The sequence below is a fragment of the Oryza glaberrima genome, chromosome 7 (genome assembly GCF_000147395.1).
Source record: "Oryza glaberrima chromosome 7, OglaRS2, whole genome shotgun sequence".
NCBI lineage: Eukaryota > Viridiplantae > Streptophyta > Magnoliopsida > Poales > Poaceae > Oryza > Oryza glaberrima.
The window spans coordinates 19,936,633-19,945,607 of record NC_068332.1 but is presented as its reverse complement, the minus strand read 5'-3'; the positions used below and the strand labels follow the sequence as shown (position 1 = coordinate 19,945,607).

Sequence of the window (8,975 nt, the reverse complement as noted above, 5' to 3'; positions counted from 1 at the left end):
AGTTGTATTGTGAATGACTTAAGTGCTAGACCTTATAATAAGGCTGCGTTCAGCAAAGTGAGTTGCTAGCTCCACCTCATTTGTTTTCTGCGTACACGTTTCCTGAATTGCTAAACATTGTGTTTTTTATAAAAAAATTTCTATACGAAAGTTGCTTTTAAAAATCATAGTGATTCATTTTTAAACTACTACTTAATTAATTATATGCTAATGAGTCGCTCCATTTTACGTGCACGAGGGATTAACTTGCATCTCAAAGCTGTAAAACACAACCTAAGGACTTCTTAGGCCGTGTTCTTTCCTAGGTGATCTGGGTGATTGTGAGTGAGTTTTGTTTCGTTTTTCGCGCGCACGCTTCCCGAACTACTAAACGGTGCGTTTTTTGCAAAAAAAAATTCTATAGGAAAGTTGCTTTAAAAAAATCATATTAATCTATTTTTGAAGTTTAAAATACTTAATAGTCAATTAATCATATGCTAATGGCTCACCTAGTTTTGTGTATATTCCCAATCTCCTCTATCTCCTCTCCTCAAACACAGCCTTAGTAGCTCAATAAAAATTTACAAGTAGCAGGATATTTTTTTACTTGTTTTGCTGATATAATCTCGTCAACGGATAACATCAACCAAACAAACGGACAAATATTTCAAAAACGGTCTTACCATCAAACACTTCTGTTGCGTACACACCACTGACAGAGTAGCAACGCACCAAACACTTCCATCGTCATTAGCTGCTAAAGTCCTAAACTAAACCATCAAAACAACTGCTTCCGATCTTTTCAAAGTCCAAATCACAAATCCGCAAGCAAATCCCACCTCTCACGCCCATAAAAATTCGCCCCAAAAAAGCTAAAACTTCGTCCAAAATTCAGGAAAATTACTTGAAAGCGTGACGCGGACACGTGGCGCCTCCGTAGTGGTCGAGAAACCTGAGCAAGGCCTACTGGATAAGAAAGATGGGAAGATCCCATCCCTCCAACCCCAAGCTTGTATAGCCTTTTCTCCTCCCTCTCGCGCACGCGCCTTTTTGCGCCTAATTTACCGTTTTACCCCTCGCCGGCGGCCGCCGCACTCCGGCGAGAGAATCGGCAGCAGGTGGGCGGGGGACTCCACGATGGCGGCCATATCTTCGCTTCCCTTCGCGGCACTGCGCCGGGCCGCCGACTGCAGGCCGTCGACGGCGGCGGCGGCGGCGGGGGCGGGGGCGGGGGCCGTCGTGCTCAGCGTGAGGCCCCGGCGGGGGTCGCGCTCGGTGGTGCGCTGCGTCGCCACGGCGGGCGGTGAGCTTGCTCGCTCGCGCTCTCTCTTTTTTTTTCTCTCTCACTCACTGGTGCTTCTGGCGTCGGTGATGAACACGTAGTGGTAGTGCGTTCGATTGCGACAGAAGAGCTTCTCTTTTTGCGTGGGGGTTTCATTAGCAAAATCTGGATCCTGGTTCTTCTTGGGGATGCTGCAAGATTATTTGTGGCGGGGGCTACAAGCCAATCTAGCGTCCTATGTTTGGAGGAAGAACTGGCAACTGTGATTTTTGGGTGAACAATTAGCATTTGTAGTTATGTATCCATGCGGTTTTGATGCTTGGTTATTCTTTCTAGCAGGGAATTCATGTCTGTTTTAGATGCGAGCTTGGGAATTTTTTTAGAATTTCGTATCACTAGTTTAGCCACAGTGGCGAAGCCAGGATTTAGAGATGGGGGGTGCCATCTACGAGACGTGGTAATTCACTTAAGGTTCAGTGAACAGTGATTTTGTAGTGTTGATGCATGATCGGTAACTCGATATCATACATGTTACAGCGATTAGCTACAAGAGAGAACAAGAACCCATATATCATGATTCGCCAATTTAAAATTCAGTAATATTTTTAATATATGGATGATTGAACAGTTTGTTCCATTAATTGGAGTCTTGCAATCACTTCTAAAATGATAAATCAGTTAGCTAAGTCATTTCATAAGTCAGTTGTCCTATATCCTATATAGTTAGTCTCATCTGTAACTAATGATATAATTAATAGCTAGATTATAAGTGCTAATCATCCTTGGGAGAAGAGAGGGGAGGGGAGGTCACATAGGGGTTAGGGGGGTGTTGGCCCTCCCTGGCCCCTACGGTGGCTTCGCCACTGTTTAGCCATATGTGATTTTCAACAATCTAGCTGATTTTGATCCACAAATAGCGAAGGGTAGGACTATTTAGTTGTGTATTTGTTTTTTGCCGGGTCGGCGAAGGAGCCGACCAAATTTCATTAAGAATGAAAGGAGAGTTTACAAGTTTACACGACATTAAACTGTCGAGCCGGGGAGACCCCGGAGCAGAGAAACAGGATCAGTTGTGTATTTGCGCCAATCATCTTATGTTAGCCAAACCTCACAAGCCCTGGTTAGCTGTTCAGGCCTATGATTCCTGCTTTTCTGTTGAATTGTGGCAGTAAACTGCCAAATGCTTCCTTGTAGAACGATTTGATGCGTTTACATATTTCCGCTCATTTCGTTCCACAGTTTCTTCATGGTGTTCTGTTGCTTCTGCCCCCTTTCCTGTCAACTTTCTTCAATTCATCGAGCAAGTGCCGATTACTTGTCAAGTATTTGATACTGGATCATTGTATGTCCAAATGTTTTCAGTTATTATGATCACAAAGGCAGCAACTAACTTATAACATATTGTTCTATGTACACAGCATGATGAACAAGTTATCGCCACAGCGTTTTTCACTTGTTCTGAATATTGTGCAGATGTTCCACCCACTGTCGCAGAAACAAAGATGAATTTTCTCAAGTCATACAAGCGTCCTATCCCAAGCATTTACAGTACAGTTCTACAAGAACTTTTGGTACAGCAACATCTGATGAGATACAAAACAACATATCAATATGATGCGGTGTTTGCTCTTGGCTTTGTGACCGTCTATGACCAACTCATGGAAGGGTACCCTAGCAATGAGGATAGGGATGCAATCTTCAAAGCATATATAACAGCGTTAAACGAAGACCCTGAGCAATACAGGTGCCTACTGTAACTTACAACTGTTTTTTATTCACAGTGATGTTAGCATCTTCTTGTTTTATATTCAATTAGATTTCTCATAACCAAATTGAACCTTCAAACAATATCCTACACTTAATTGATCCAAGTAATTTTTTTATAGATTTATATAATTCACAGCCATGAATTTTCAGCATAAATATTACCCCCAATTCGTTGAATTCATATGTCAACCATAGCCTTTTCCTATAGAGATAGTAGCAATTATCTATCTTGCCGCTGTAAAAAATGTCACATTTTGCACTATCTATTTGTTGCATGCTTTGCTTATTTGTGGATCACCAATTATCTGCTTTATTTGCGTCAATGAAAGCTAATGTATTATTGGGTTACTAGTTTGTTTTGGCATCAACAGAGGTGTCTTTCCAAGCAATCATAGTAAGTGTTTTCTGTTCTTTCTTCAGAGCTGACGCACAAAAGATGGAAGAGTGGGCTCGTTCCCAGAATGGTAATTCTTTAGTTGAGTTTTCATCCAAAGATGGAGAAATAGAGGCCATTCTGAAAGATATTTCAGAAAGGGCCCAGGGTAAGGGAAGCTTCAGCTACAGCCGGTTCTTTGCAGTTGGCTTGTTCCGTTTGCTTGAGCTTGCAAATGCAACAGAGCCAACCATACTAGACAAGGTTGTTATTGCCATTAATAATTTTGTTTCTGACTATCATACTTATTTTTGCTTCACTTCCAAATTATATCTTCTAATAACGCTTATGTGTGTTTCTCAAGTTATATTTTAGAGAGCATGTTTCCAATACATTTTAGTTTTCGCAGAAAGAAAGGATTTATCTCAAATCAATTAAGGGGTTGGCTTGTGTCTGCTGTCTAATATCTTGCAACCACAGCTGGTTAAGTGTCTATGCGGTGTTCTTTTTAACCTACTACTTCGCTGATATGCTAGATTACTAGTAAAGGACTAAGTCTGACTCTATTCCATCCTACAGCGTACGGGCCTGTTTGGCACAATTCTAACTCCAGTTCCGCCTCTCCTGGAGTTGGAGCCCAGCCAAATAGTTCAACTCCACCTAAAATGGGAGTGGAGCTGGGTGGAGCGCTCTCACAAAATGAACTAGAGAGGTGGAGCTTGGGTTTAGGCAGCTCCACAACTCCACTCCGAACCCAACTCCTAGAGTTAAATTTTAGGAGTTGGAGCTCTACCAAACATGCCCTCCATACCTATTGACTAAGCCTCTGACTCGACTCCATCATACTTTCCTATTGACTAAGCCTCTTACTCGACTCCATCATTCATTCCTATCACTTCAGAACCACAGCTCCCACCTCTAAAATCTAACTACCCTAGCTGAGTGCGCACGAACTGCTTTCCTAAATATTTCTCCTCAAACGTTGAGGTTAGCAAATGTTATAATCGTTATGGCATGTGATCAACTGACAACTCAAGTTTGTGATGGTTTCTATTATTTATGATGTTTCTTAAGCCAGAATAGGAAATAGCACTAAGGAGGTTCGAGTTCAGTTTTGGCTTCTAACTTAGTACCAATGTTGGGGGCATATCTGAACTTTTCTGTGGGAGGACTCATTGGAGATAGGGAGATTCCATACAAGATAAAACTCCAAAAGCATTCTTGAGGCATTCTAGTATAGTACAAGTCAAGTAATTTTTTCAGTGTCCAATGATAATTTCAGGAAACATTTAAGCCAGTTATGTTTGTCATTTGGTGAACTCAAAATGTAATGTGCACTTTGATGTTACCTACTTACCTCACTAATATTTTCAATGGCTTCCTTGACAGCTTTGCGCTGCTCTAAACATCAACAAAAGAAGTGTCGACAGGGATCTCGATGTTTACCGGAACATACTCTCCAAATTGGTCCAGGCTAAGGAACTTCTCAAGGAATACGTGGAAAGGTAACCAACTTATCCGCTGATTTCCCACTTCTCTTACTGCCCAAACCCTGATTTGTTCAATCACTGATATTACTAACGCACGAGGGATGTTCCTAATTTTATTTTGCAACAATTGTGTGATATTAATAGCTTTATACTTGAAGTTTACTGTTTAGCACATAAATCTCTCCTCTTTCAATGAGCCCAGGCAAATGGATTAGTTTATATTGCCTTCTCTTTACATTTTGTATCCTCCCCAGTTTTTCTGTGTTAAATTGATCATCTCAACGAGTTGAACTCAACTTTGTTGGCAGGGAAAAGAAGAAGAGAGAGGAAAGATCAGAGACCCCAAAATCGAATGAAGCTGTTACGAAATTTGACGGGAGTCTCAATTCCATGAGGCATTAACTCAAGCCTTCATAAGGGGAGTGAGTGCTACCGTGGATAACAGATTTTAACAGAGTTCTGGATCACGTTGAGAAACTATCAAGGTCACCTTTCACTGCACGGACACTTTGGCTGCTCTCGTGTGGTTTTGTATTCTGCCGTATAAAAGGATCCAGATTGTTCTTACTACTGAGCATTATATTTTTTTGTAATTCTCCTTTTCAGTGTTCAAATGTATCGTTTTCCTTTTCTTTGACTATATATGAAGAGGTATGTGGGGATCAATGTTACTCACAAGATGAAAAATATATTGTTCAGTTATCTCTTCATGATGAAAATGAAATCGGTCACAAGTTCTTTCTTTGGATCTGTATGTATCAGGAATATCAGTGGTGGAAACGAGCAGGAAGACTTTTCTGCATTGGATCATATGCCAGAAAATCTAGGACTTGTTTGGTTGGGTTCTAGCTCTAGATTCTTGTTATGTGGAGCAGGAGCCAAACCAAACACTCCTAGATCCTCCTAAGAGTGGAGTGGATGGATCTGCTTCACAAAATATATATGAAGGGTGGAGCTACCATTTTCTAGTTTCACAACTTCAGCTCCATATTAAGTTTTTTTTTTTTTAGTTCCATATTAGACTTAGAGCTCTACCAAACAAGTTAGTAATCTGTAAATAAAATGTACCTTACAACCTACCAGAAATAAATTGCCCTAAATAATCCAAGAATACTTTAAGTTAATTGAAACATTAGCCGTTTGCATGTCCATCCAACATGACAGAAATTGAAGCAATCCTCTCCCAAATTTGAACTGCATGAATTCAAACGGCAATGGCCTGGCGATTCTAAAACTTATAGATTTCTTTTTCCCTTCTTGGATGCCATCTTTTCAAATAACTCGCCTTCAACTGAATTGATTGGCAAATAGAACTCTTAATCTTGGCAGTGTATGTCCATAAGTGGATATAAAGTCGGGATTTCTATCCATAATCTTAAGATAAAAATGAAACTCTTGAGTCTTGACCCAACATATAAAATTTGCGTGTTCCAAGAAGAGCTTTACAAACTCCATTGTCCATTCACAGATTGCTGCATTGTGATTTCAGGACTGAAATGCTAACTCAACTTACAAAGGTGCCAGAGCTGCAAAACAGCCAAAAGATTTATTTTCGCCCGATATTTTGGGGCCCATCCACCCTGAAGACCACAAATCACAAAGCATTCCAAAACCCCCATCACCCAATCCCAGCCCTCCACGTGTCACCAACCCCCATGGTAAACCTCCCCATCCATAGGGCCATACAGATAAGGCCCGGATAAGGCAGAGCCAACCGTGGCCGTCAGATAGATCACAGCCCCCTTCTGCACCGTCCGATCTGCCACGCGGAGATAACACCGCGAATTTGTTATAAGCCACCCTATTTGTACCCCAATGGCGAACCCCCCCTCACCACCACCCACACATTCTCGAAGAAGGAGAAGAAGGAGAGGAGCAGCCATGGCGTCGTCGGTGGCAGCGGCGGCGAGCACGTTCCTGGGGACGAGGCTGGCGGACCCGGCGCCGCAGAGCGGGAGGATCGTGGCGAGGTTCGGGTTCGGCGGCGGGAAGAAGGCGGCGGCGAAGAAGGCGGCGAGGCCGTCGGCGCCGACGACGGACAGGCCGCTGTGGTTCCCCGGCGCGGTGGCGCCGGACTACCTGGACGGGTCGCTCGTCGGCGACTACGGCTTCGACCCGTTCGGCCTCGGGAAGCCGGCGGAGTACCTGCAGTTCGAGCTGGACTCGCTGGACCAGAACCTGGCCAAGAACAACGCCGGCGAGATCATCGGCACCCGGTTCGAGACCGGCGAGGTGAAGTCCACCCCGTTCCAGCCCTACACCGAGGTGTTCGGCCTCCAGCGCTTCCGCGAGTGCGAGCTCATCCACGGCCGCTGGGCCATGCTCGCCACCCTCGGCGCCCTCTCCGTCGAGTGGCTCACCGGCGTCACCTGGCAAGACGCCGGCAAGGTACACGATACTCCCCCATACATTACTACCAGCATTTTTTTTAAAAAGCAAATATTAAAAAATGACCTAATATATCAAATAATTAGAAAGAGTAAGGCTTCAAACTCAGGTCGTCTAGCCCGTGGGGATAGCCGAAAAATCTCTGGGCGTTTGCGTTTCTCACTACCACTGTTTCAAATAGCTAGCGGGCTAAAACATTTAGCGTTTAGCCTCTCAAAATAGCGGCAGCTATGACTAAATTGTACATGAGAACAAATTGCTACACCTTTTTTCAAATAGCTATAGCTGAAGATTTAAAACCTGGTTACTACGTGTCGCCGGCGCCGCGGACGAGGACGATGACACTGACGTAGGAATGGTCCGATGGTGTTTTTCAGGTGGAGCTGGTGGATGGGTCGTCGTACCTGGGGCAGCCGCTGCCGTTCTCGATCTCGACGCTGATCTGGATCGAGGTGCTCGTCATCGGCTACATCGAGTTCCAGCGCAACGCGGAGCTGGACCCGGAGAAGAGGCTGTACCCGGGGGGGTCCTACTTCGACCCGCTCGGGTTGGCGTCGGACCCGGAGAAGAAGGAGCGGCTGCAGCTGGCGGAGATCAAGCACGCCCGCCTCGCCATGGTCGCCTTCCTCGGCTTCGCCGTGCAGGCCGCCGCCACCGGCAAGGGGCCCCTCAACAACTGGGCCACCCACCTCAGCGACCCGCTCCACACCACCATCTTCGACACCTTCTCCTCATCCTCTTAATTTAAGCTCTTTCGCGCGCAATTCAAACGGGATCGATGCGTTGGTGTGCGTTCGCGCGCGCGGTTTAGTTTTGTGATGACGAGCGAGCTGGGAGGGTATGGAGAGAGGAGAGGTCATCCTTTTGTTGATTACTACTTAAATTAGGAGAGCTGGGTTGGTGGTTAATGGCGACTTGCATGGTGGTGATTTGTAATATAAGAACACCCAAGATGATGAATTAATGCATCCACTTGTACATCGATCGATCGATCTTGGTATTTGACTAAGTGAGTGTGACTGTGAATGCACACATGCACACTGCATAGACTTTACCTGACATGTATTGATATTAACAAAGTTATAATAGGTGTCTCGCTATCAATAGGTATGTTGTTTATCACTGAAAAAAATAATTAGTTATAAATAAGAACGCCCTGCTAGCTGAGCTACATTAGGTTCACAAAATAAACACTATTATCATTCCCTTTCTTCCATATTTGATTAAAATAATTTTTACCGTCCTTCGGCATGGGTTGTCGGTAGCAAATCTGGACCATCCACTTGATGAGATTAGATGTCTCAAAACTGTCAGTACTGGGAGGTACAAGCACATTCATGTATGGGTATTGACAGAAGGAAATTGAGGTGGAAGTATGGATTTTTCTTTTCCCGTTGAATATCTTGCCGAGGCAAACCCTAGTTTTCCAAATCATTCCAAACGTCAATTTTGGTCAAGAAGAGAGCGGTAGTGGTGATGAGGGGGAAATGTGCTTTTCATCTCTCGAGGGGATATCTCCTCATTTCGTGCATGTCACCTAAATAGTTACAAAACTTTTTGGAAAAAACTCATAAAATAAATTAATATGAAATATATCACTCCACAAACATGCAAGGCCAAATTCAACTTCTACAAATTATAACAAAAATAATAAATATAACTACCAAATGTACGATAAATATTTTCAGTTTAATTT

At 43.7% G+C, this 8,975-nt stretch overlaps 2 protein-coding genes across 2 annotated transcripts; both read left to right on the top strand.

Annotated features, from left to right (window-relative positions):
• Positions 1 to 979: 979 nt before the first annotated feature.
• LOC127779914 (protein THYLAKOID FORMATION1, chloroplastic) lies at positions 980 to 5,633 on the top strand. The gene is made up of 5 exons (XM_052306846.1): positions 980 to 1,282; positions 2,735 to 3,005; positions 3,449 to 3,665; positions 4,791 to 4,906; positions 5,200 to 5,633. The coding sequence occupies exons 1-5, from the start codon at positions 1,117 to 1,119 to the stop codon at positions 5,291 to 5,293; spliced, it is 864 nt and encodes a 287-aa protein (XP_052162806.1). The 5' UTR covers positions 980 to 1,116; the 3' UTR covers positions 5,294 to 5,633.
• A 1,139-nt stretch (positions 5,634 to 6,772) lies between these two features.
• Positions 6,773 to 8,261, top strand: LOC127779709 (chlorophyll a-b binding protein CP29.1, chloroplastic-like). The gene is made up of 2 exons (XM_052306592.1): positions 6,773 to 7,279; positions 7,657 to 8,261. The coding sequence occupies exons 1-2, from the start codon at positions 6,773 to 6,775 to the stop codon at positions 8,020 to 8,022; spliced, it is 873 nt and encodes a 290-aa protein (XP_052162552.1). The 3' UTR covers positions 8,023 to 8,261.
• The last annotated feature ends 714 nt before the right edge of the window (positions 8,262 to 8,975 follow it).